Source organism: Scomber scombrus, unplaced genomic scaffold, assembly GCF_963691925.1.
Source record: "Scomber scombrus unplaced genomic scaffold, fScoSco1.1 SCAFFOLD_265, whole genome shotgun sequence".
Taxonomy (NCBI): domain Eukaryota; kingdom Metazoa; phylum Chordata; class Actinopteri; order Scombriformes; family Scombridae; genus Scomber; species Scomber scombrus.
Genome location: NW_026910643.1, coordinates 1 through 27,500, shown reverse-complemented (window position 1 = coordinate 27,500; position 27,500 = coordinate 1). Strand labels below are relative to the sequence as shown.

The 27,500-nt window shown below is 42.6% G+C and overlaps 1 protein-coding gene across 1 annotated transcript in view; it reads left to right on the top strand.

Moving 5' to 3' along the window:
* The window catches only part of LOC133977155 (DENN domain-containing protein 4B-like), a gene marked incomplete at its 3' end in the record, with an annotated part of 27,025 nt that extends 2,429 nt beyond the window's left edge, over positions 1–24,596 (top strand). Inside the window, 1 exon segment of the mRNA XM_062415287.1 lies at positions 24,286–24,596. Coding sequence (XP_062271271.1) covers positions 24,305–24,596 — 292 coding nt within the window.
* Between the last annotated feature and the right edge of the window lie 2,904 nt (positions 24,597–27,500).

Below are 27,500 nucleotides of genomic sequence, written 5' to 3'. Positions count from 1 at the left end.
TTGCTTTCTCCCTCCCTCCTACTGTCCTTCCTTCGTTCTTTCCTCCTTCCCTCCCTCTTACCTTCCTTCCTTCTTTCCTTCTTCCTTCCTTCCTCCTTCCTTCCTTCCTTCCTTCCATCCTTCCTTCTTCTTTCCCTGACTGGAGGTTTCTTTGGGACGTTAACTCGTTGCTGCAGTTCTACTTTTTACTCTCCGCTGTAGAGAAGCATGTGTGTGTTTGCAGAGAGGAGATAGCAGAGATACCTGCGATAACAGGCTGTCAGGACTTGTCACCTCTTGTTAAAGAATGTGTCGCTGCGGAGCGACGCAGCAGCTCAGTGTGATGCTGCAGACGCTCGTTTACACTCTGATGTTAAAGTTCAGTTTGTTTTCTATCAGGAGAGATTCTGATGATTCAGTGAGAGGTTAGTGTTAATGTGTTCATGTGGTTTATTTAAATTTAAAGGGTTAAAATGTAGAAAATAAACGTATGAATAACTAAATAATGAATAAGCACACATTCTTTGTTTGTGGACCCAGCATCAAATTTCTGCTTTTAAGCTTCCTGTCGTCCTCCCGGGTCAAATTGACCCCGTCTGTTTTGACTGTTCCTTATTTCCTCCCTTCCTTCCTTCCTTCTGTCCTTCCTTCCGCCTTCTCTCTTTCTTTCTTTCCTCTCTCTTTCCTCCCTTCCTGTTTTCCTTCCTTCTTTCCTCTGTCCTACCTTCCTTCCTTCCTTTTTTCCTCCGTCCTCCCTTCCTTCTTTCCTTTCCTCCCTTCCTTCCTCCGTCCTTCCTACCTTCCTCCTTACCTCCCTTCCTTCCTCCCTTCCTTCTTTCCTTTCCTCCCTTCCTTCCTTCCTCCCTCCTTCCTACCTTCCTCCTTTCCTCCCTTCCTTCTTCCCTCCTTCCTACATTCCTCCTTTCCTTCCTTCTTCCTTCCTTCCTTCCTCCTTCCTACCTTCCTCCTTACCTCCCTTCCTTCTTTCCTTTCCTCCCTTCCTTCCTCCCTCCTTCCTACCTTCCTCCTTTCCTTCCTTATTTCCTCCCTTCCTTCCTTCCTTCTGTCCTTCCTTCCGCCTTCTCTCTTTCTTTCTTTCCTCTCTCTTTCCTCCCTTCCTGTTTTCCTTCCTTCTTTCCTCTGTCCTACCTTCCTTCCTTCCTTCTTTCCTCCGTCCTCCCTTCCTTCTTTCCTTTCCTCCCTTCCTTCCTCCGTCCTTCCTACCTTCCTCCTTACCTCCCTTCCTTCCTCCCTTCCTTCTTTCCTTTCCTCCCTTCCTTCCTTCCTCCCTCCTTCCTACCTTCCTCCTTTCCTCCCTTCCTTCTTCCCTCCTTCCTACATTCCTCCTTTCCTTCCTTCTTCCTTCCTTCCTTCCTCCTTCCTACCTTCCTCCTTACCTCCCTTCCTTCTTTCCTTTCCTCCCTTCCTTCCTCCCTCCTTCCTACCTTCCTCCTTTCCTTCCTTATTTCCTCCCTTCCTTCCTTCCTTCTGTCCTTCCTTCCGCCTTCTCTCTTTCTTTCTTTCCTCTCTCTTTCCTCCCTTCCTGTTTTCCTTCCTTCCTTCCTTCTTTCCTCTGTCCTACCTTCCTTCCTTCCTTCTTTCCTCCGTCCTCCCTTCCTTCTTTCCTTTCCTCCCTTCCTTCCTCCGTCCTTCCTACCTTCCTCCTTACCTCCCTTCCTTCCTCCCTTCCTTCTTTCCTTTCCTCCCTTCCTTCCTTCCTCCCTCCTTCCTACCTTCCTCCTTTCCTCCCTTCCTTCTTCCCTCCTTCCTACATTCCTCCTTTCCTTCCTTCTTCCTTCCTTCCTTCCTCCTTCCTTCCTTCTTTCCTTTCCTCCCTTCCTTCCTCCCTCCTTCCTACCTTCCTCCTTTCCTTCCTTATTTCCTCCCTTCCTTCCTTCCTTCTGTCCTTCCTTCCGCCTTCTCTCTTTCTTTCTTTCCTCTCTCTTTCCTCCCTTCCTGTTTTCCTTCCTTCTTTCCTCTGTCCTACCTTCCTTCCTTCCTTCTTTCCTCCGTCCTCCCTTCCTTCTTTCCTTTCCTCCCTTCCTTCCTCCGTCCTTCCTACCTTCCTCCTTACCTCCCTTCCTTCCTCCCTTCCTTCTTTCCTTTCCTCCCTTCCTTCCTTCCTCCCTCCTTCCTACCTTCCTCCTTTCCTCCCTTCCTTCTTCCCTCCTTCCTACATTCCTCCTTTCCTTCCTTCTTCCTTCCTTCCTTCCTCCTTCCTACCTTCCTCCTTACCTCCCTTCCTTCTTTCCTTTCCTCCCTTCCTTCCTCCCTCCTTCCTACCTTCCTCCTTTCCTTCCTTATTTCCTCCCTTCCTTCCTTCCTTCTGTCCTTCCTTCCGCCTTCTCTCTTTCTTTCTTTCCTCTCTCTTTCCTCCCTTCCTGTTTTCCTTCCTTCCTTCCTTCTTTCCTCTGTCCTACCTTCCTTCCTTCCTTCTTTCCTCCGTCCTCCCTTCCTTCTTTCCTTTCCTCCCTTCCTTCCTCCGTCCTTCCTACCTTCCTCCTTACCTCCCTTCCTTCCTCCCTTCCTTCTTTCCTTTCCTCCCTTCCTTCCTTCCTCCCTCCTTCCTACCTTCCTCCTTTCCTCCCTTCCTTCTTCCCTCCTTCCTACATTCCTCCTTTCCTTCCTTCTTCCTTCCTTCCTCCTTCCTACCTTCCTCCTTACCTCCCTTCCTTCTTTCCTTTCCTCCCTTCCTTCCTCCCTCCTTCCTACCTTCCTCCTTTCCTTCCTTCTTTCCTCCCTTCCTCCCTTCCTTCCTTGACTCGAGGACAACAGGAGGGTTAATGATGGTGGTTAGTTTAAATTTAAAGGGTTAAAACATGAAAATAAACGTATGAATAACACATTCTTTGAAATAAAGATGATTAAAATGAGCAAGAAAAAATAAATAAATAAAATAAGATAGAATAAGAGAGTTTATTAAAATAGATTAAAAAGACAAAACTAAATGAAATAAAAGAGATAAAGTTTAATAAAAACTAGGTTTGAATAAAATCGACTTATACTTACAGAATGATAATAAATAAATAACATAAAATAAAGTAGAGCAAAATGTTAAAAACTTGATAATGAAAACAAAACATTTGAGAAGCTGGAAGAGAAGAAGAAGAGGGGCAACGCGTCCCAGCATGCACTGGGGCAGACAAACACGCAGACTGTAAAATAAATCAGCTGTCGATCTCTCTGCAGACTCACTCCTCTGCATTCCTCCACACACACACACACACACACACACACACACACACACACACACACACACACACACACACACACACACACATATATACACACACACAGACACACACACACACACACACACACACACAGTGACAGACAGACACACACACACACACACACACACACACATATATACACACATACACACATATACAGACACACACACAGACATACACACACACTCACACACACAAACACGACTTCTTTTGTTTTCAGCTGATTGCGCAACAATCTGATGAGACAGATCGAGGCTCTCTGAGGACAGGTGTTAAAGCAGCGGTCAGGTTTCCCTCTCTGTAGATAGATAGATAGATAGATATAATATATATAATATATATAATATATAATGTAATCATTCCTCCTGTAGATATATATATATATATAATGTAATCATTCCTCCTGTAGATACATATATATATATATAATGTAATCATTCCTCCTGTTCATACCGACTATTAAAACCTTCTAATGTGCTTTCAATGTAAAGTGATGGAGACTAAATCCACAGTGTTTCCACACAGTCATTTAAAAGTAGATGATCAGCTTCTATTGAGCTTCATCAGTCTGAGTTATTATATCAATGATATCTGACATGTTTACTGAGGGAGGAAGTACATGGAGGAGTAGTACTTTATGTAGTAGTACTAGTAGTAGTAGTAGTAGTAGTAGTAGTAGTACTTTATGTAGTAGTAGTACTGGTAGTAGTAGTAGTATTTACAGTCTTTCCCTCTCAGTGTTTCCTGTAGAGATGTGGTGGTATAGTAACTATAGTAACTATAGTAACTATAGTAACTATAGTAACTATAGTAACAAAAAGAGGAACTTTGGTAACATTGAAACATGAAAGACTTCATTCATCATGTTGGTTCAACAAACACTTGAAAATGGTGAAATCTCCTTTAATGTGTAAACCTGTGTGTGTGTGTGTGCGCGTGTGCGTGTCTGTGCGTGTGTGTGTGTGTGTGCGTGTGTGTGTGAGTGTGTGTGTGTGTGTATGTGTGACCTTTGACTTTTACCATCAGTTGTTTTTTTACTGCAGGAATGTAAACTAGATTCTGTGGTTGATCTGTGAATGTCTCACTCTGCAAAACAGCTCCAAAGGGACAGTCCTGTCTGTGTGTCTGTCACTGTGTGTGTGTGTGTGTGTGTGTCTGTCACTGTGTGTGTGTGTGTCACTGTGTGTGCGTGTGTCACTGTATGTGTATGTGTGTGTGTAGCCCTCGGTCATGTTGGCCAGTCGCCTGCCTCCGTCATCCGTCACCATCTGTGAGGGAATATTGCTCCGTTTTTTTGTTGGGTGCTCTGTGGGCTTCTACACACACACACACAGACACACACATAAACACCCACACACACACACACAGACACACACACATAAACACACACACACCTCCAGATTATTGTTTCGTTGGTCGTATTTCACAGATTTTCACTGAAAAAGAAGAAGAAGAAGAAGAAGGCAGCTCTGGCAAAAAATAGTGCTTTTAATCAACAAATGTTTAACCCTCTGTAACAGTTAGCCACGCTAGTCTGCTAATAAACGTTAGCCACGCTAGTCTGCTAATAAACGTTAGCCCTGTTAGCCGGCTAATAAACGTTAGCCCCGCCCCCAGCCCGCTGATGTAATCGGTTCTTGCTTTAGACCAGCAAAGACTTGGTGCTCGCTCTGGCTCCCGTTCTGAGGCTCGGAGCTGGAGCTTTGGCGGTGGAAAAGCAAAGAGCAAGTGCTTAGTCAGGCTCTGGCTCCCAACCAGCATCGGCTCCAGGAGGCTCCTGGAGGCTGCTGGATGCTCTTAGACGTCCGTATGGGTCACAGTGAAGGGGGGGAGGGGGGGAGGGGGGCCCTGAAGTAGTTACACCACATTTGGCTATTTAAAGCGTCCTGAGAAAACACAGAAGTTCCCTGCTGCTTGGCTTCTGCTCTGTGTGGTAAACAGTAATTATCTCACACACACACACGCACACACACACACACAGAAACACACACACACACACACACACACAGAAACACACACACAGCGGAAAGAGGAGCAGTTCGGACGGCTCCTGAAGGAGATCTAAATGTCTGGAGGTTATATTTAGTCGGTCCGTGAACAGCAGAGCGGACAAGCAGACGCTCCCCGAGAAATCCCAGTCACACGTTCATGATGTAAACAAGCAGAGGGACACACACACACACACACACACACACACACACACACACACACACACACATTAGTCGTCTTCCACAACATTTAAAGCCTTTTCAGCATCAGATTCCCTCTTTGTGTTGGTTTGTTTGGTGACACACAAGAGAGTTAATATCATTACGGTGGTTTCGATGAGACATTGAACGCATCATTTCTGGTGGAGTGGTTTTGATGAGACATTGAACGCATAATTTCTGCTGGGGGTTTCGATGAGACATTGAATGCATCGTTTCTGGTGGAGTGGTTTCAATGAGACATTGAATGCATCGTTTCTGTTTGATTGGTTTTGATGAGACATTGAACACATCGTTTGTGGTGGAGGGGTTTCGATGAGACATTGAATGCATCGTTTGTGGTGGAGTGGCTTTGAGACATTGAATGCATCGTTTCTGCTGGAGTGGTTTCAATGAGACATTGAACGCATCGTTTCTGGTGGAGTGGTTTCGATGAGACATTGAACGCATCGTTTCTGTTGGAGTGGTTACGATTAGACATTGAATGCGTGGTTTCGATGAGACATTGAACGCATCATTTCTGCTGGGGGTTTCGATGAGACATTGAATGCATCGTTTTTGGTGGAGTGGTTTCGATGAGACATTGAATGCATCGTTTCTGTTGGAGTGGTTACGATTAGACATTGAATGCGTGGTTTCGATGAGACATTGAACGCATCATTTCTGCTGGGGGTTTCGATGAGACATTGAATGCATCGTTTCTGGTGGAGTGGTTTCGATGAGACATTGAATGCATCGTTTCTGGTGGAGTGGTTTCGATGAGACATTGAATGCATCGTTTCTGTTTGATTGGTTTTGATGAGACATTGAACACGTCGTTTCTGGTGGAGGGGTTTCGATGAGACATTGAATGCATCGTTTGTGGTGGAGTGGTTTCGATGAGACATTGAATGCGTGGTTTCGATGAGACATTGAATGCATCGTTTCTGGTGGAGGGGTTTCGATGAGACATTGAACGCATCGTTTCTGGTGGAGTGGTTTCGATGAGACATTGAATGCATCGTTTCTGGTGGAGGGGTTTCGATGAGACATTGAACGCATCGTTTCTGGTGGAGTGGTTTCTATGAGACATTGAATGCATCGTTTCTGGTGGAGTAGTTTCGATGAGACATTGAACGCATCGTTTCTGGTGGAGTGGTTTCGATGAGACATTGAATGCATCGTTTCTGGTGGAGTGGTTTCGATGAGACATTGAATGCATCGTTTGTGGTGGAGGGGTTTCGATGAGACATTGAATGCGTGGCTTCGATGAGACATTGAATGCATCGTTTCTGGTGGAGGGGTTTCGATGAGACATTGAACGCATCGTTTCTGGTGGAGTGGTTTCGATGAGACATTGAATGCATCGTATCTGGTGGAGGGGTTTCGATGAGACATTGAATGCATCGTTTCTGGTGGAGTGGTTTCGATGAGACATTGAACGCATCGTTTCTGGTGGAGTGGTTTCGATGAGACATTGAATGCATCGTTTCTGGTGGAGGGGTTTCGATGAGACATTGAACGCATCGTTTCTGGTGGAGTGGTTTCGATGAGACATTGAATGCATCGTTTGTGGTGGAGTGGTTTCGATGAGACATTGAATGCATCGTTTGTGGTGGAGTGGTTTCTATGAGACATTGAACGCATCGTTTCTGGTGGAGGGGTTTCGATGAGACATTGAATGCATCGATTCTGGTCGAGTGGTTTCGATGATTGAATGCATCGTTTGTGGTGGAGTGGTTTCGATGAGACATTGAATGCATCGTTTCTGGTGGAGTGGTTTCGATGAGACATTGAATGCATCGTTTCTGGTGGAGGGGTTTCGATGAGACATTGAATGCGTGGTTTTGATGAGACATTGAACGCATCACTTCTGCTGGAGTTTCCCCTTTAACAACGGTTTGTTTGGTGACTTCCAAACAGACGCGGTTCACTTCAGGACATGATGAGAGAGACTGAAAGTGAAAGTTGTTCTCGGTTACATTTCAGTGACGTTAGTGAAACCAGTTTTTTCTCGTATTGCTTCACCAGAAGTGAACAGAAATGATATTGTTCATTATTCATAACTCATCAGAGCAGTTTTTTTATTCCTCTGTGGGGGTTTTCTTTTATTCTGGCTTCTGTCTGCTTTAAAAAAAGAGAATAAATACAGTTTGTTATTCATCCTGATTGATTTACACACATTATCTGAGACATGAGAGTAAATAATAATAATAATAATAATACATTTAATATAAAAAGCACTTTACATTCCCCCATCATTACTACTTACATCAGCTGGTTAAAGTGTTATTGACACAAGTTTTTCTTTTCTTTTACTTCAACACAGGTTTTTAACTTATTGTTAGAAGAACTTTATCACATGTACGGCTGCAACAGTTATTATTAGTAGGCGGGTTTTTATCCTCTATGATTCTTGTAGGAGCCAAAATCATGTTTTGTTTATGTTTATATTTTCTTGGGCTGCAGGTATTGCGTCACATGCATTGATTGATACATGGGTGTGGTTTCTCTTTATTTTACCTGTTCGCTTGGGTGGCGGCGGGAAATTTGGACAAAGGGAAGTTAGTAGAGCTCCGATGTTTTCTGTTGACCATCGTCATCATCATCACTTTATTCTCACAGTCGGATCCCATCAGGGTTTTTATATGTTTGTGGAACAGCTGCTTTCAGTCCTTTCTGATGTTTTTCATTCAAATAAACTTCAGTAAAAACGTCGTCTGGACTTCAGTATGATTTGTGGACGTGTCACAGATAAGAGCCGGCTAAGTCTCTCAGTGGCCTTTTGGAAAAGTAGTCGCTACAATTCTGAATCGATTCACAAATACCAATAATAAATGAATCATGAAGTACTTTGATAATCTGTGTGTGTGTGTGTGTGTGTGTGTGTGTGTGTGTGTGTGTGTGTGTGTGTGTGTGTGTGTGTGTGTGTGTGCTGTGTTTAGTAGCATCAGTGTGACAGTCAGTGTGTGTGTGTGTGTGTGTGTGTGACTGGAGTCTGTTCAGTGTTTGTAGGCTTCAGCTGCTCTTCAGCTTTAGAAGTCGTCACATGACCCACAGTCTCTCCTCTGACATTGTGCAGTGTGTCAGCGTTGTCATCGGTTACACAACGCCGTGCGCTGTTTCTGTCATAATGCTCGAGCTGTCGGCGCCGAGGACTGATCATGTGACTCTGCACGCGGTGATGTCACTCATTTATGTTTGCACCGACAGTTGTGGACGGTGCTGCTCACACGTCGACCCGACACCCAGAGGAGACAAAGACACGTTGTAGTCCGCGGCAACACACATGCACACACACACACACACACACATGCACACACACACTGGAGATGTCACCTCTACGTCTTTTGAATGAAGAAGAGATAAACCTCCTCTCTTCTCTCTTTTACCTTTCTTCCTCCTCAGCTGCACTTTTTTTTTTTTACTCTCTTGACAAACTGGAAATGAAAGCTCTACTTTTCTCCCTCGCAGCTCTGCGGACTTTCTGTGGCAGCCCGTCAAAAATAACTGTCAGAACTTAGAGCCGACACTCGAGACGGCTTCTGACACAGGTGACAAATAAACAGACACGGAGCAGTGAAGAAGAAGGTGAGAGGACTGACTGAAAGCTTAGCAGGAAGAACAAAACCAATGATATGATATTATATTTAGCTTTAAATACGTCTGATCACGACCACAGACTCTTATTTTCTAGCCTGTAATCTCTTCTGAGCATCACATGGACGTTTGTAGTTTTTCTCCTCACTGAAACCATCGGCAGAAAATCAACAATCAGTTTAGATCAGAAGTCAGAGTTTAGTGATTCTGCTTTAATACCGAGAACAAACAATCAAACCAAACTTTTGCAGTTTGTTGTTGTTGTCATGGCAACATATCTTATAGGCTAGGTCACATAATATTATATATATTATATTATTAGTATTTAAAATGTTATTAATGAGTTAACACATTTATTTATTTGGCGTATTTCCTGCCGGATATTTTGGACGTTGATATTTTAATCTGCCGGCAAATTATACGTCATACCACCTTAAAACCACCTTAAGTCATATACAGGCTAACGTAACTCTGTAACTATCATAACTATAACTATAACTATAATGATAACTATAACTATAATGATAACTATAACTATAACTATAACTATAACGATAACTATAACTATTAAGACAGACTATAACAATAACTAAAATTATAACAATAATGATAACGTAACGATATCTTCATAGTTATCGTTACGTTAACTATAACATAACTAAAATGGTTACGATAACTATAACACTAATGATAGCTATAACTATATAATGATAACTATAACGATAATAATTCCGATAATTATAACTACAACTATAACGATAACAATAACTAACGATAACTATAATGATAATTATCACTTTATTACGATATAACGATAATTTGAACGATAACTATAACTATATTACAATAACTATAATAACTAACTATAACAATACATATAACTAACTATAATGAGAACTATAACGATAACTATATCACGATAATCATAACGATAGCTATAATGATAACGATAACTACAACAATAACTATATTACGATAACTATAATAACTATAACGATAACATAACGATAGCTATAATGATAACTATAACTATATTACGATAACTATATTACGATAACTATATTACGATAACTATAACGATAACTATAACAATAGCTATAATAATAACGATAACTATATTACGATAACTATATTACGATAACTATATTACGATAACTATATTACGATAACTATATTACGATAACTATATTACGATAACTATAACGATAACTGTATTACGATAACTATATTACGATAACTATAACGATAACTATAACAATAGCTATAATAATAACGATAACTATATTACGATAACTATATTACGATAACTATATTACGATAACTATAACGATAACTGTATTACGATAACTATAACGATAACTATAATAATAACTATAACTATACCGTAATAATAACTATCGTGGCAGTTCCCCATTGGCTGATAAATGTCTAGATGCACATAATTGTTTATTTATTGTATATTTTTTCCCTTGTTGAATATTTTTCTGCTTCTTAACGACTCGTTAAATACTGTGTGTGTCATGTGATTGATGACGACCAATCAGCATCAAGACACGAAGCTCTGACCTTAATGAGGGACGGACGCAGTTCAGGAAGTGACATCAGAGATCCAGCTGTTCATTCAGAGTTAATCTGCTGTTTGATATATTTAGTGTCAGACTGAGAATCAGAGTTAAAGAGGAAGCTTAACGGCTCAGACGCTGCAGGAAGGAGAATATGATTCTAAAAAAATAATAATAATAAAATGTGTTGAAAGTTGAAGGCCGTCACACTCTGTCTACTTCCTGTCTACTTCCTGTCTGACTGTGTTCCCTCTAAAGGCTCAGTGTTAGTCCACCTCTTTGTTTTCTTTTTTTTATTGTATGTTTTTATGTTTTTATGCTTCCAATTCTGACTTTTAAATCACATATAAAGCACATTGAGTTGCCTCTGTGCTATGAGGCAAGGCAGCTTTATTTATATAGATCATTTCATACTCAATGGCAACTCAATGTGCTTTATATAAAACAAACATTTAACAGTAAGAAAACATAAAAACAATAAAAATAAAACCCAATAATAGTAAAAACATGGAAACATTAAAACATACAATTAAAAACAAAAACTATTCTACTAACATGTCATTCATGTATTCTGGACCTAAACCATTCAGTGATTTGTAGACCAGTAACAGAAGTTTGGGAGCCAGTGTAAAGACTTTAGAACTGGAGTAATGTGCTCTGATCTCTTTGTTCTGGTTCAAACTCGAGCTGCAGCGTTCTGAATGAGCTGCAGCTGTTTAAAGTCTGTGTAAAGTGATAATAAATATGTGTTCTGAGTTTGACATACCACAGAAAAGTGTGTGGTTAACCACCCTGCCAAATTTGAATGATTAAAAAAATCGCCAAATATATGAAAAATTAGGCTTCAAAGTTGTGTAATAGTCTGCCTATTTCTCTGCTCCCAAACGCTGTGGGAGTGGCCGCCGAGTCCGCTGAAGCCCCGCCCCCTACCAAGTGTCACCTGTCAATCAAAGTCACCAGCTCTACCAGAAACATGGACGCTAGGTCTGAGAGCTTTCTGCTGCTAACTCAGCTGCTAGCTTGGTGGCTAACTCGGCTGCTAGCTCGGCGGCTAACTCAGCTGCTAGCTTGGCGGCTAACTCAGCTGCTAGCTCGGCTGCTAGCTTGGCAGCTAACTCAGCGTTTAACTCAGCTAACTGGCTACCTGTAGACTATAGTAGTAGTAGTGTGCGCTGAATGTATTTATACCTCTACAGCAGCAGGGGCGGGTTTATGCTAAACAGTGATTTTCAGACCCGCCCATTAAATCCAGACACAGAAATCTTGAAACACAGGTTGTGAAGCCTAGCTCCACAATTCAAATCTAAATGGTTGAAATGCTTTTTTACACCTTTTTTAGAAATACATTTATTACATATTTAATGTGTTTAGAAGAAAATGTCTGAATTCACTTTACACAGTCTTTAATGCTTTTTAGTGTGAGTCCAGTCAGAAACACAGTTACAGTAGTCGAGTCTACTGGAGATGAAATCATGAATCAACTTCTCCTGGTCTGTTATAATATAAAACCCTTCAGTCTGGATATGTGCTATATAAATGAAGCTGCCTCGCTCTCTGCAGACGTGTGACGGTTTACCGGTCAGCTGATCAGGAAGCAGCGGTTTTATTAACGAGGTCGCACCTGGTAAAAAAAACCCTGTGGTCCCATTTCTCACCTGCCTGGTGCTCCGCTGCCTGGTGCTTCCCTGCCTGGTGCTTCCCTGCAGCGCCGGGCAGGTGAGACCAAGCGCGGTGAAGTGAAGTTATTAACGGTAACCAGACGACCGGTTCCGGTTTCAGCAGCTGTTGTCTTTATTAATAAGAGTTTCATTTGCTGAGAGATTTCCTCTTTGTCTTCTCACTTCCTCTTCAGTCATGGCTGAACGGTTTAACAGAGAGCTGCTTCACAAATGTTGTTATAATTTTATATTTATGGACTTCATAATAATTTTAGATCCCAGCAGTTTACAGCTTTGACTCTTTTTAAGCTTTATGTCGTCCTCCCGGGTCAAATTGACCCCGTCTGTTTTGACTGTTCCTTCCTTCCGTCCTTCCTTCCTTCCTTCCTTCCTTCCTTCCTTCATCCCTCCCTCCTTCTCTCTTTCTTTCCTTCCTCTCTCTTTCCTCCCTTCCTTCTGTCCTTCCTTCCTTCTTTCCTCTGTCCTTCTTTCCTCCCTTCCTCTTTTCCTTTCTCCCTCTCTCCCTCGTACCTTCCTACCTTCCTTCTTTCCTCCGTCCTTCCTTCCTTTCCTTCCTCCCTTCCGTCTTTCCTTTCTTCCCTTCCTTCCTCCCTCCTTTCCTTTATTCCTTCCTTCCTCCCTCCTTTCCTTCATTCCTTCCTTCCTTCCCTCCTTCCTTCCGTCCTCCCTTCGATCCTTCCTTCCTCCCTCCCTTCTTTCTTCCTTCCTCCCTTTGTTCTTTCCTTCCCTCCTTCCTCCCTCCCTCCTTTCCTTCCTTCCTCCTTCCTCCCTCCCTCCTTTCCTTCCTTCTTCCTCCCTTCCTTCCTTGACTCGAGGGCGGGTTACATTTCTACTAGCTGGACAGGTTTAATCACAGAGGTCTGCATAGATTCCCTCCTATGAGTTAATGGGATGTTATATACTGTTACAGCGCCTCCTCTCTGCTCGCCACGCTGCTGCTGGTCAGGGAAGGAAATGTGCTGACACCTGGACTCAGTGTCTCTCTCTCTCTGAGGCGCCTCATCGCTTCAGGGTCTGGGTTTGTTTTGTTAGGAAAGGTATCTGGTCCCCTTCTGTTTGTGTGCTTGATTGGACTAGACTGAGGCTTTGTGTTGTTTTATCTGTGGTACCTTCTCCCCTGGTTGGCTCCTCTATATCAGGCTTATTCAATTGAAATTCACTGAGGTCCAATTTATGTAAATGTCCTCAAGTTGAGATCCAGAACATCATAATGTCCGTGTTATTTTTCAGTACCTTGAAGTAGCATCGTAGTTACATCAGTGTCTGTGTCACATAAATACAATAGAATTCATTTATTAGTATTTACACTGAACTGGTGGGTTTCAAATATAACAAAATGTGAATTAAAAAAATAATAAGATAAATACATTTCCTTTTTTTCTTATGTCAAATAAAGATGGCATTTCAAAATAAAGTGCATTACAGAAAGCTTTTCATTGTGCTTCTTATCACAGTGATAAATAATGCTCAGGTAAATTGCACTTGTGCTGTTAATCAGGTGAGTGTATGTGTGTTTTTATGAGAGTAGTGTGCTGCCTGTATAACTTAAAAACAACATAAATGCAGATACTGATACATCTGTGATATCAGCCAATAATATCAGTTAACAGATATATTGGTCTGGCTCTAATTTTATCCATTTAAAATGAAAGGTGTTAAAAATGAAGGGGTCCAATAATAATAATAATCATAAAAATAACCCATGTCATTTATAAAGCACTTCACAAAATAAAACTCTTAGAAAATATCTTCTAAGTTTTTTTTCACCACTAAAATACTTTCGTTTTACATCTAGCAATATTATCTGAATACACCAGTTACACTTTGGTCAGACTTTGCAGAGACAGAGTATCACACAGCTTAGAGGAAGTGGCTTATATCTTTTGCTAAAAGTTGCACTTCACCACACCACAAACAACCACACTGACTTCTGCTGACAGGCACGTCCGCTGTGAACCTGCAAGAAAAGGAAATTACAGGTCAGTTCGACCTCTTTCTAAATGCTAAACTCATCACGGAGACAACCAACTCACATCCAGGCCATTTCCACGGCAACGGGAATCAAATCCTAATTAAACAAGTGGAAGTGAAACAGAATGCCAAACCACAAAGTTTCTTATGTTACATCACATCAGTTTAAGTGTAACGTTTTGACCCTTCCCCCACATACTGCAGGCTGAAGGGTGTCACAGAGAGAAAGGTGCAACGTCAACTCAGCAGTAGCAGTTAGGAACCTGTTATTAGTTACTGTTTAAAGGGAAACTGATCATGCCTTTTTTGTGGTTTATTCTCATTAATATCCTGTTATATAATGTTGAATATTAAACGTGGTCAAAGCATCTGCCTGTAAAAAAAGCTGCCTGTAAGTCAGAAATGAGGGCCTCGTTTGCAGAGTTTCCTCCACTTCCTCTTCCTAGTGACATCAGCTTGTTTGCACATGTCCCAAAAACTGTTCTGTTGCCATGGTTGCTAAGGCGGTTGCTAAGGTGTTTCCACTCTCATATGTCAGATGTGATTCAGCTCCAACATGTACGGATGTGATTTGAGAAGTTGAACATTTGGAGTAAAGAAGGAAAAGAAGAAATGAGATCCTGCTACTATAGTTAGTTTATGTAGAAGCTTCCTGAAGCCGACCAATCAGAGCAGAGTTAGTTACTTACCTAATTACATCATGACTCAGTTAGTTTGTTACTTTGTTACTTACTTAGTTGCTAAGGTGGTTGCTAAGGGCTGTGTTCCGTGGTTGCTAAGGTGGTAGTTTGTGTAGAAGCTTCCTGAAGCCGACCAATCAGAGCAGAGTTAATTACTTACCTACTTAGTTCACTCCTTAATTTGATACTTGCCTGCTTAGTTCGGTAGTTCGTTACTTCATTCCTTAGTTCGTAACTTACTCATTTAATTTGTTACTTGCCTGCTTAGTTCGATAGTTCGTTACTTCATAACTTAGTTCGTAACTTACTCCATTACTTAGTCACTTAGCTAAGGTGGTTGCTAAGGCGGTTGCTAAGGTGGTTGCTAAGGCGGTCGCTAAGGTGGTTGCTAAGGCGGTTGCTAAGGCGGTTCCTAAGGCGGTTCCTAAGGTGGTTCCTAAGGTCGTTGCTAAGGTGGTTCCTAAGGCAGTTCCTAAGGTGGTTGCTAAGGTGGTTGCTAAGGCGGTTGCTAAGGCGGTTGCTTAGGTGTTTCCACTCTCATATCTCAGATGTGATTCAGCTCCAACATGTACGGATGTGATTTGAGAAGTTGAACATTTGGAGTAAAGAAGGAAAAGAAGAAGTGAAATCCTGCTACTATAGTTAGTTTATGTAGAAGCTTCCTGAAGCCGACCAATCAGAGCAGAGTTAGTTACTTACCTAATTACATCATGACTCAGTTAGTTTGTTACTTTGTTACTTACTTAGTTGCTAAGGTGGTTGCTAAGGGCTGTGTTCCGTGGTTGCTAAGGTGGTAGTTTATGTAGAAGCTTCCTGAAGCCGACCAATCAGAGCAGAGTTAGTTACTTACCTACTAAGTTCATTCTTTAATTTGTTACTTGCCTGCTTAGTTTGGTAGTTCGTTACTTCATTACTTAGTTCGTAACTTACTTATTTAATTTGTTACTTGCCTATGTAGTTCGTTACTTCATAACTTAGTTTGTTACTTAGTTACTTAGCTAAGGCGGTTGCTTAGGCGGTTGCTAAGGTGGTTCCTAAAGTGGTTGCTAAGGCGGTTGCTAAGGCGGTTGCTAAGGTGGTTCCTAAGGCGGTTTCCTAAGGTGGTTGCTAAGGTGGTTGCTAAGGTGGTTCCTAAGGTGGTTGCTAAGGTGGTTGCTAAGGCGGTTCCTAAGGTGGTTGCTAAGGCGGTTGCTTAGGTGTTTCCACTCTCATATCTCAGATGTGATTCAGCTCCAACATGTACGGATGTGATTTGAGAAGTTGAACATTTGGAGTAAAGAAGGAAAAGAAGAAGTGAAATCCTGCTACTATAGTTAGTTTATGTAGAAGCTTCCTGAAGCCGACCAATCAGAGCAGAGTTAATTACTTAACTACTTAGTTCATTCCTTAATTTGATACTTGCCTGCTTAGTTCGGTAGTTCGTTACTTCATAACTTCCTAAGGCGGTTCCTAAGGTGGTTCCTAAGGCGGTTGCTAAGGCGGTTGCTAAGGTGTTTCCACTCTCATATCTCAGATGTGATTCAGCTCCAACATGTGACGATTTATGCTTTTCTATGTTTGTTTTATATCAATAAGTGTGTTTCCATCGTCATTGTTCATCAAATTCTTACACCTAGCTGAGGTAGAAACGTTTTATTTTGTTTAAAACAAGGACAACTCACTGAATAAGTGATGATTGGTTGTATGACTGTAGTTTATTTAGTTTTTACGGCTGTATTTTAACGTCCATGTCTTGTGAGGATTTCATTGATAAATTACTCTTCTTGGCTTTTTACTCCCAAAGCTTTTTATTGCACTTAAAGTTTAAACAAGTTGTCGTGTCTCTGCTGCTGCTGCACACAGATCTGGGTCACATCGCCCACCGCTAATGTGTTAACGGCACATTCTGCATAACTTCTTTCTTTTTGTAGTTAAATTATATTTTTGATACTAAAACTTTTATATTTTATGAATGCAGTAAAAAAATATGAGCACTGCTGACACTGATGTACTGTAGTAAACTCTGTGAGTGAGGAAATCTGGTGCATTTCTGTGGACTTTCCTGTGTGTGTGTGTGTGTGTGTGTGTGTGTGTGTGTGTGTGTGTGTGTGTGTGTGTGTGTGTGTGTGTCTCTCTGTCTCTCTGTGTGTGTGTGTGTGTGTGTGTGTGTGTGTGTGTGTATCTCTGTGTGTGTGTGTGTCTCTCTCTGTGTGCGTGTGTGTGTGTGTGTCTCTGTGTGTGTGTCTCTCTCTGTGTGTGTGTGTCTCTCTCTGTGTGTGTGTGTGTGTGTGTGTCTCTCTCTGTGTGTGTGTGTGTGTGTGTGTCTCTGTGTGTGTGTGTGTGTGTCTCTGTGTCTCTCTCTTTGTGTGTGTGTGTCTCTGTGTGTGTGTCTCTCTCTGTGTGTGTGTGTGTGTCTGTGTGTGTGTGTGTCTCTCTCTGTGTGTGTGTCTCTCTGTGTGTGTGTCTCTCTGTGTGTGTGTGTCTCTCTCTGTGTGTGTGTGTGTGTGTGTGTGTGTGTGTGTGTGTGTGTGTGTGTGTGTGTGTCTGTGTCTCTCTCTCTCTCTGTGTGTGTGTGTGTGTGTGTCTCTCTGTGTGTGTGTGTGTGTGTCTCTCTCTCTCTGTGTGTGTGTCTGTCTCTCTCTCTCTCTCTCTGTGTGTGTGTGTGTGTGTGTGTGTGTGTTTCTCTGTGTGTGTGTGTGTGTGTGTGTCTCTGTGTGTGTGTGTGTGTGTGTGTGTGTGTGTGTGTGTGTGTGTGTGTCTCTGTGCGTGTGTGTGTGTGTGTGTGTGTGCAGTTTCCATTGTTGCAGGTCGGTTATTGAAAAGGGAAGTGGCTGTGATGAAAACCGCTGCTTCAGCTAAACGTGTGCAGACAACTCCCTTCACGTCAAACACACACTGAATGTTATAGTTCACCTCCCAGTGTGTGTAGTTGTAGTTTTATTATAACATCAGAGTTCAGCTGCATTAATACATCGACCTTTAATCTTTCACATCCTCATATTTAATCCTCAGTGGTGTCGGACTTTAAGTTTTAGCAGCTCTGAACACAGCCGTCGTGTTTAGATCAGAACAACCACACAGAGGCCGTTTACACCAGAAGGGAAATATTCTGACTTTTATAGTTTACGTAAAGAGTTTAATGTGATTTTTTTTTTTTACAAATCTACAAATAATAAAATCAACACAAGGCTCCTTTATATCCCAATTATTGTCTGACTAATCCTGCCCAACCCAATACACACACACACACACACACACACAGACACACAGAGATACACACACACACATACATACATACACAGGCAGATATACACACACACACATATACACACACACACACAGACACACAGAGATACACACACACATATACACACACACACAGATATACAAACATACAGAGATACACACACACACACACCTATACGCACACAGAGATACACACACATACACACACACAAACACACATATATACATACATACAGAGATACACAGACATACAGAAATATACACACATACACACAACTATATATATACACATACACACACACACACAAACACACATATATACATACATACAGAGTGAATTCAACAACTTTTTGCAGTGGAAGATAAATACTGTGTTGATTTAGATAAAATCCTTTAACTCTGTTGTTAATCTGTTTTATTCTTAAATAAATTAAAAGTAATAAACATATAAACCTGTTTCCTCTACATCGATTAACACCATCCAATGAAGAATCCTTAAAGAACTGACCCATCATTAAACCCTAATTGCTGACCGCTGCTTTAGACGATGTGGATCAATCTTAGAAATTAATTAAATGTTATATTTCAATGACCCTTAAAACATCTCCTGCTTTAAGAGAAAATCTTTTTTTTTATCCTTATATAAACAATATTGTGAAGTTTAACCTCTGACTGCTCTGGGCTTCACATCTGGGAGAGTCTGCACCTTGTTTCCTGCTCGTTTTTCATTTTTAATTTTTTTTAATTTGATTTATTTCGAACATGTATGAGTAACACAAAAAAAAGTAATCTAAGAAACAAACAAACAAACAAAACCAATGAAAACAGTCAAAACAACAATAATAATGTGAACCCAACATGTCTGAAAAGGAGTAGGATGAAGCTTATTTAAAGCCCTTCTCCACTACTCAATCAACAATCCTTCATTCCCATACATATTTACTTATTTACATATTTACATATTTACATATTTACATATTTACATATTTACATATTTACAAAAACATAGAAAAATAAATAAATAAAAAATAAGTGAACAAATACATAAATTATTCATGAAAACACCTGATTGTTAAGGACCTTCTTCCTCCCTGTGCCTCGTTAAAACCGTGTGTTTGTACCGCTTTATAAACCGGGTCATGCTCGGACATTGCTTGAGCTCCCCTCCCAATCTGTTCCACGACGTGCATGTGCAATATTTCCAGGAAGTATATTGTTTATTGCTTTGTATGATTTGTGCTGTTTGATGAACCAGGTCTGTGAGTTTTAATGTTTTTGATTTTAAGAATAATGAATTTGTATGTTTTTCTCTCTAAAAAGAAAGAAAGGACTCGATTTATCACACTATATATATATACATGTGTGTTTATATCCCAACATGAGACAAACATCCTCTACTGGAAGCTTAACAACCTCATGTTGTTGTTATTAAAGTCTAGAAAGAAGAGAAGCTGGATATTTACAAGTGGTTAATCCTGGAAAATGACTCATGTTTACCGAAAGTAAAAGTAGTGAAAGTAAACATCTCAGTACCGACACCTAACAGCGCCCTCTAGGGACCGACATCTAATCACTATGACAACCAACCTGTTCTCCCCTACAGCAGTTTAGGTACTTTATATGTTTGGATTATAAAAAGTAAAATCTCTTCCTCACATTACAGCGTTAAACATCACAGATAAACTGATGAGTTATAGTTACAGTAGAGAGATTTATCACCTCTGGGAGCGGCCATGTTGTCACACGAGCCAGGAAGTCATCGATGAACAGGAAGCAGGCTGGCAGTCCACTTCCTGTTTTCCTGCTGACCTTTGATCCGGCTGGTTGTTCCACTTCCTCCTTTTCGCTCTTTTTAACGTCTCGCTCTCACTTTCACGTTCTGATGACAGCGATGAGCGGACCCCCAAACCCCCCCCCTAAACCCCCCAACCCCCCTTTAAACCCCCCCACAGGAAGGAATATTTCTGTTTTACAGAAAGGGAAGGAAACATAATGTTTCATCTGCTGATGTGTTAAGAATAATTAAATACAACCACAGAATAAGACTCAACTGTTAAAGGTTTACAAACTTTATACGTTTTGTGTGTGCAGGTGAAACACATTTTTATATATGCACAAGGAAGACATTTAACCACAGATGTTTGGTCAGTAAAACCTTTCAGATTATTTAATTAATTACTGCAGTTAAAATCTAAAAAGCTGTGTTCACTCTCAGCATCACTGTTATGTTTCATGTTGAGGTTTTAAAGTACTGAGGATGACAGTGATTAATCTGACTCTCAGTAAACTCTCTGAGAGAGAGAGAGAGAGAGAGAGAGAGAGAGAGAGAGAGAGAGAGAGATTTACAGTTACATAAGAGGAGCTTTTAGCATCTCACAACATCACTGCTCAGAACACACATACACACACACACACACATACACACACACACACACACACACAGACACACACACACACACACACCAGCTTGTCCTCTGCTCTTCAGTTTAATAACATATTGATTCTGTAACTAAACCCCAACGTGAGCATTCGACCTCTTTCCCTCCGTGTGTGTGTTTGCTCTCTTTTATTTTACATTAGTTGTGTGTCTCCGTGACGACGAGGTCCGGTCCAGAAAACAGGCTTCATTCAGTCCTGCTGTAGACTGGAACTGCTTTATTATTATTATTTATTGTATGTGTTGGGAGACGTTTTGCATCTTTAACCCCTCCTGTTGTCCTCGAGTCAAGGGAGGAAGGAAGAAGGAAGGAAGGAAAGGATGGAAGAAAGGAAGAAAAGGAGGAAGGAATGATGGAAGGGAGGAAGAAGGAAGGAAAGGAGGAAGGGAAGGAATGAGGGAGGAAGGAAAGGAAGAAAGGACGGAGGAAAGAAGGGGAGGGAGGAAGGAAGGAAAGGAGGGAGGGAGAGGGAGGAAGGAAGGAAGGAAGGAAAGAAGGAAGGGAGGAAGGTAGGGGGGAGGAAAGAAAGAGAGAAGGAGGGAGGGAGGAAGGAAGGAAGGAGGAAGGGAGGGAAAGGAGGGAGGGAGGGGAGGAAGGAAGGGAAGGAAGGAAAGAAGGAAGGGAGGAAGGTAGGGGGGGGGAGGAAAGAAAGAGAGAAGGAGGGAGGGAGGAAGGAAGGAAGGAGGAAGGGAGGAAAGGAGGGAGGGAGGGAGGAAGGAAGGAAGGAAGGAAAGAAGGAAGGGTAGGAGGAAGGTAGGGGGGGAGGAAAGAAAGAGAGAAGGAGGGAGGGAGGAAGGAAGGAAGGAGGGGAAGGGAGGGAAAGAGAGAGGAAGGAAAGAAAGAGAAGGAGGGAGGAAGGAAAGGAAGGACAGACAGAAGGAAGGAAGGAAGGAAAGAAGGAACAGTCAAAACAGACGGGGTCAGTTTGACCCGGGAGGACGACAGGGAAGCTTAAACTCAAAGTGAGGCTGGAGGCTGTTTGATGCTTTTATTTGAGTTTCCAGACCTGCAGCTACACGCTCGCTGCTGCAGAGACTTTAAGTCATCTTTAATTAATGTAGAGCTGAGTGTTTTTTATGATATGAACATTTTTTTTAAGTGCATTTGGACATTTATTAGACCCAATTAAATGCCTTTTAAAAGTGCCATTAATCTGGGTCCAGGTCACATTAATAAATCATAATAATAGCAATTAAATCATTGTTGGCTTTTTCGTCCCGGCTGGGTCGTCCTTTGACTGATATTACATTGAAAAGTGTATTAAATAATATTCTATGACATGTTACAAAAAAGGTCATATTTAGTTTTAACAAAGCAGGTTGTACAATGTTAAGTTTGTAAGAAATATTATAAATATAAGACAACAAAATGATAGAAACATTAGTGCATAATATATATATGTACAGTACCAGTCAAAGGTTTGGACCCACTTTATCATTCAAGGGAATAGGAAGGGATGTCCAAACTTTTGACTGGTACTGTACATATATATATATATATGTATATATATATATGTGTGTGTGTGTATGTATAAAATACTATATTAAAGGAAAAAACTGTTGTAACAGAATATATATATATAAATATATTTATATTTATATTTATATATTTATAGTAATGGAAAACTAAAGATGAAGTAAAAAGGACGAGTCAGATATTGAGGACGCTCAGCTGTCTGAGTCACAGGACTTTGACTCAGAGGTTTTATCTCCAGGTCACTGAGTCACTGTGTCTGTGTGTGTCTGTGTGTGTGTCTGTGTGTGTCTGTGTGTGTGTGTGTGTGTGTGTGTGTGTGTGTGTGTGTGTGTGTGTGTGTGTGTGTGTGTGTGTTATCAGTGTGTGTGTGTGTGTGTGTCAGTGTGTGACTGATCGGCTTTGAACTGTAAAGAATTTGGCCGGTTTGGTTTAAAGTGAAAGTAAAATAATAATAATACAATAAATAATAATGATGAAAATTAATGCAGCAAAATGAGATTTTCTTCAGTTTTTTTATTAGTTGTTAAAACTAATGCCTACATTACCCACAATGCAACTCAGCCACCAACAGTTCAGTCAAGTTAAAGGAAAGTGTGTGAGTGAGGTGTTCGGTTCCCTGTTATTGATGCTACACTGAACACTATTCTTCATGTGGTGTTTTGATGATGATGATGATGATGATGATGATGATGATGAAGATGAAGATGATGAAGATGATGGAGAGAGCTGTCTAACACAGAGCTGTTCACTTGTGTTGAGATGTGGTGAATGTGAAGGTCTCATCATCTCCATCTGTGTGATTCAACTTAACCTTCGTGTCTGTTTTGACTGTTCCTTCTTTCCTTCCTTCCTTCCTTCCTCCATCCCCCCTTTTTTCCTTCCTTCTGTCCTTCCTTACTCCCTCCCTCCTTCTTTCCTTCCCTCCTTCCTTCCTTCCTTTCCTTCCTCCCTCCCTCCTTCTCTCTTTCTTTCCTTCCCCTACCTTCCTCTCTTCCTTCTTTCCTCTGTCCTTCCTTCTTTCCTCTGTCCTTCCTTACTCCCTCCCTCCTTCTTTCCTTCCCTCCTTCCTTCTTTCCTTCCTTCCTTCCTTCCTTCCTTCATTTCCTTCCTCCCTCCCTCTCCTTCCTCCCTCCCTCCTTCTCTTTCTTTCCTCCCCCCTACCTTCCTCTCTTCCTTCTTTCCTCTGTTCTTCTTTCCTTCCTTCCTCCCTTCCTTTCTCCCCCCCTCAAAATTGACTCCATCTCTTTTGACTGTTCTTTCTTTTCTTACTCCTTCTTTCTTTAATTTTTCCTTCGTTCTTCCCCTCCTCCCGTCTTTCTTTGCTCCCTCCTCCTTCCATACTTCCTTCCTTCCTTCCTTCCTCCCTTCCTTCCTCCTTTCCTTCCTTCCTCCCTCCTTTCATTCCTTCCATCCTTCCTTCCCTTCCTCCTTCCTCTCTCCTTTCATTCCTCCCTTCCTTCCTCCCTCCTTTCCTTTCTCCCTTCCTTCCTCCCTCCTTTCCTTCCTCCCTTCCTTCCCTCCTCCCTCCTTTCCTTGTTCCTCCCTTCCTTCCTCCTTTCCTCCCTTCCTCCCTCCTTTCCTTGTTCCTCCCTTCCTTCCTCCCTCCTTTCCTTCCTTCCTTCCCTCCTCCCTCCTTTCCTTGTTCCTCCCTTCCTTCCTTCCTTCCTCCCTTCCTCCCTTCCTCCCTTCCTCCCTCATTTCCTTGTTCCTCCTTCCTTCCTTCCTCCCTCCTTTCCTTCCTCCCTTCCTTCCCTCCTCCCTCATTTCCTTGTTCCTCCTTCCTTCCTTCCTCCCTCCTTTCCTTCCTCTCTTCCTTCCCTCCTCCCTCATTTCCTTGTTCCTCCCTTCCTTCCTCCTTTCCTCCCTTCCTCCCTCCTTTCCTTGTTCCTCCCTTCCTTCCTCCCTCCTTTCCTTCCTTCCTTCCCTCCTCCTTCCTTTCCTTGTTCCTCCCTTCCTTCCTTCCTTCCTCCCTTCCTCCCTTCCTCCTTTCCTCCCTTCCTCCCTCCTTTCCTTGTTCCTCCCTTCCTTCCTTCCTCCCTCCTTTCCTTCCTCCCTTCCTTTCCCTCTTCCTCCCTTCCTCCCTTACTTCCTCGAGGACAACAGGAGGGTTAACTCAGTGTTTCCGTGCACTGTAGGGTTCATGAAGGCTGAAACTTACCCGGACCGAGCCGAACCTTTGTGTCTCTTTAAATGAACGATTCCTCCAACGTTGTGACCTTTTAAATAATGAGTGTAAATGTCTCTCTCTCTCTGCAGTGGAGGGCAGACAGGCGGCATGACGGAGGAGAAATGTCCCCAGCTGGTGGACTACTTTGTAGTGGCGGGTCTCGACCCCGCGGGGCCCTGGAAGCCCCTGGACGAGGATGGCAAGTCCTCCAACTCTTCCTCCTCCACGTCCTCCTCCTCTTCCTCCACCTCGTCGTCGGGCCGGGCGGTGGAGCCGGTGACGGACTTGGCCGTGATCGCCCGGGGGCTCGGGGAGGAAGTGCCGGAGGGCTTCACGTGCATCGAGAGGACGCTGGGAGGACACTCGGCCGAGCTGAGCGCCGGACTCATCAACAACCCGCGATCTGTACCTGTGTTACCCGCCGAGGGAAAGACAAAACCGCCCATACTGGACATCGGGTGAGTCGCACGCATCACACAGGCAGCTCCACCGCTTCCTCTTTTACACTCTGGGCCTGTTTACTAAGATCCCAAATAAAAGGTACCTCTGAAGATGCCACCGCATTAAAGAAATAAAATATGTTTGATTTTAGACACCCCGTCTGTTTTGACTGTTCCTTCTTTCCTCCCTCCTTGTTTCCTTCCCTCCTTCCTTCCTTCCTTTCCTTCCTCCCTTCCTCCCTCCCTCCTTCTCTCTTTCTGTCCTCCCCCTACCTTCCACCCTTCCTTCTTTCCTCTGTCCTTCCTCCCTTCCTTCTTTCCATTCCTTCCTTCCCTCCCTTCCTTCCTCCCTCCTTTCCTTCCTTCTTCCTTCCTCCCTTGCTTCCTCCCTCCTTTCCTTCCTTTTTCCTTCCTCTCTCCTTCCTTCCCTCCTTCCTTCCTTTCTTCCTTTCCTTCCTTCCTCCCTCCCTCCTTCTCTCTGTCCTTCCTCCCGTCCTTCTTTCCATTCCTTCCTTCCCTCCCTTCCTTCCTCCCTCCTTTCCTTCCTTCTTCCTTCCTCCCTGCCTTCCTTCCTCCCTTCTCTCCTTCCTTCCTCCCTCCTTTCCTTCCTCCCTTCCTTCCTCCTTTCCTTTCTTCTCCCCTCCCTCCCTCCCTTCCTTCCTTGACTCGAGGACAACAAGTGGATTAATGGAGAGTTTGGACGAGCAGAAAGCTGCAAGCGCAAAATGAAATGTGATGAAGTTCTAGTGGAAGAGGTTGATAACAATAAATCAGCATATTATCACAGTTTAATTCTAGCAGGAAATGATGCAATAAAATATGCAAAATAAATAAAACTTGAAATCCTACAGAGTGAAAAGAAGCGGTTACTTTTAAAGGCATTTTCATCCCTCTGCAGGAAGAAAGGAAGGAAGGAAAGAGGAAGGAAGTAAGGAGAGAAGAAAGGGAGGTAGGGAAGGAAGGAAAGGAGGAAGGAAGGAAGGAACCAACGAAGGAAGGAAAGGTGGAAGGGAGGGAAAGAGGAAGGAAAGGAGGAAGGAACGAAGCAACCAACGAAGGAAGGGAGGAAGAGGGAGGAAGGAAGGAAGGAAAGAGGAAGGAAGTAAAGACAGAAAGAAAGGAGGAAGGAAGTAAGGAGAGAAGGAAGGGAGGAAGGAAGGAACGAACGAAGTAACAATGAAGGAAAGAGGGAGGAAGGATGGAAGGAAGTGAGGAAAGAAGTATGGAAGGAGGAGGGAGCAAAGAAAGAGGTAAGGAGGGGAAGAACGAAGGAAAAATTAAAGAAAGAGGGAGGAAGGAAGGAAAGAAGTTTAGAACTTTTTATAGTTAGTATACAATAAATCAGGCATATTATCACAGTTTAATTCTTGCAGGAAATTATCAAACTACTCAAGCTCTACAGAGTGAGGAGAAGCGGTTTCTTTTAAAGGCATTTTCATCCCTCTGCTGTTGGGTCGGGTTGGTTTATTTGTGCTGATCTGAACACATCACTTGTTCTCTGCATCGGATCAGAACAACAGAACCCTGTGTGAGTAGAGGAAGAGGTGGCCTTTATAAAAAGAAAAAAGCTCTGTTTGTTTCCTCTCTCGGCTCCATCTCTCCTGCCAGAATCACAATGTTCTGGCTCCGCTGGCTTCCCAACGTTAAACCCACATCCCATCCCTCCTTCCTTCCCTTTTCCTTCCTTCTTTTCCTTCCTTCCTTCCTTCCCTCCTTCCCTCCTTCCTTCCCTCCCTCCTTCCCTCTCTCCTGCCAGAATCACAATGTTCTGGCTCCGCTAGCTTCCCAACGTTAAACCCACATCCCAGCGTCAGTGAAACATTAAAAGATTATGTCAGCGTCCGTCTAAACCAGGGGTGTCAAACATGAGGCCCGGGGGCCAGAACCAGCCCGCCAAGGGGTCTAATCCTGCCCACTTTCCTTCCTTCCTTCTTTTCCTTCCTTCCATTTGTCCTTTCTTTCTTCCATCCTTCCTTCCTTCCTTCCTTCCTCCCTTTCTTCCTTCGGTCCTTCCTTCCTTCCTTCCTCCTTTCCTTCCTTCCTTCCTCCCTTTCTTCTCTCCTTCCTTCCTTCCTCCCTCCCTCCCTCCTTACTCCTTTCCTTTCCTTCCTTCTTTCCTCCCTTTCTTCTCTCCTTCCTTCCTTCCTCCCTCCCTCCCTCCCTCCCTCCCTCCTTACTCCTTTCCTTCCTTCTTTCCATCCTTCCTTTCTTCCTTTCTTTCCTCCCTCCCTCCTTACTCCTTTCCTCCCTCCCTCCTTACTCCTTTCCTTCCTTCCTCCTTTCCTTCCTTCCCTCCTCCCTTTCTTCTCTCCTTCCTTCCTTCCTCCCTCCCTCCCTCCCTCCCTCCCTCCTTACTCCTTTCCTTCCTTCTTTCCATCCTTCCTTTCTTCCTTTCTTTCCTCCCTCCCTCCTTACTCCTTTCCTCCCTCCCTCCTTACTCCTTTCCTTCCTTCCTCCTTTCCTTCCTTCCCTCCTCCCTTTTTTCTCTCTTTCCTTCCTTTCTCCCTCCCTCCCTCCCTCCCTCCTTACTCCTTTCCTTTCCTTCCTTCTTTCCTCCCCTCCTCCTGTCCTTCCTTGACCTGAGGACAACAGGAGGTTAAACTTATAGGGGGGAAAAAAGACATTTACAATCCTAATTTTATGGTCCAGTAGAACTTTTTTAAAGAATATGATGAATAAAACATGTTTAAATGCAGATTTTTGATTTTCTTTTAAATAAAAACAAAAAAACAAGTACAAATGTTATATTTTCATATGCAAAAGATGTTTATCAGCTGCACAAAGATTTTTAAAATGATGCATTTTATTTCCATTTGTGTATATTGTCGATCACATCAGGAAAAGTCTAAAAGTAATGTGCATAT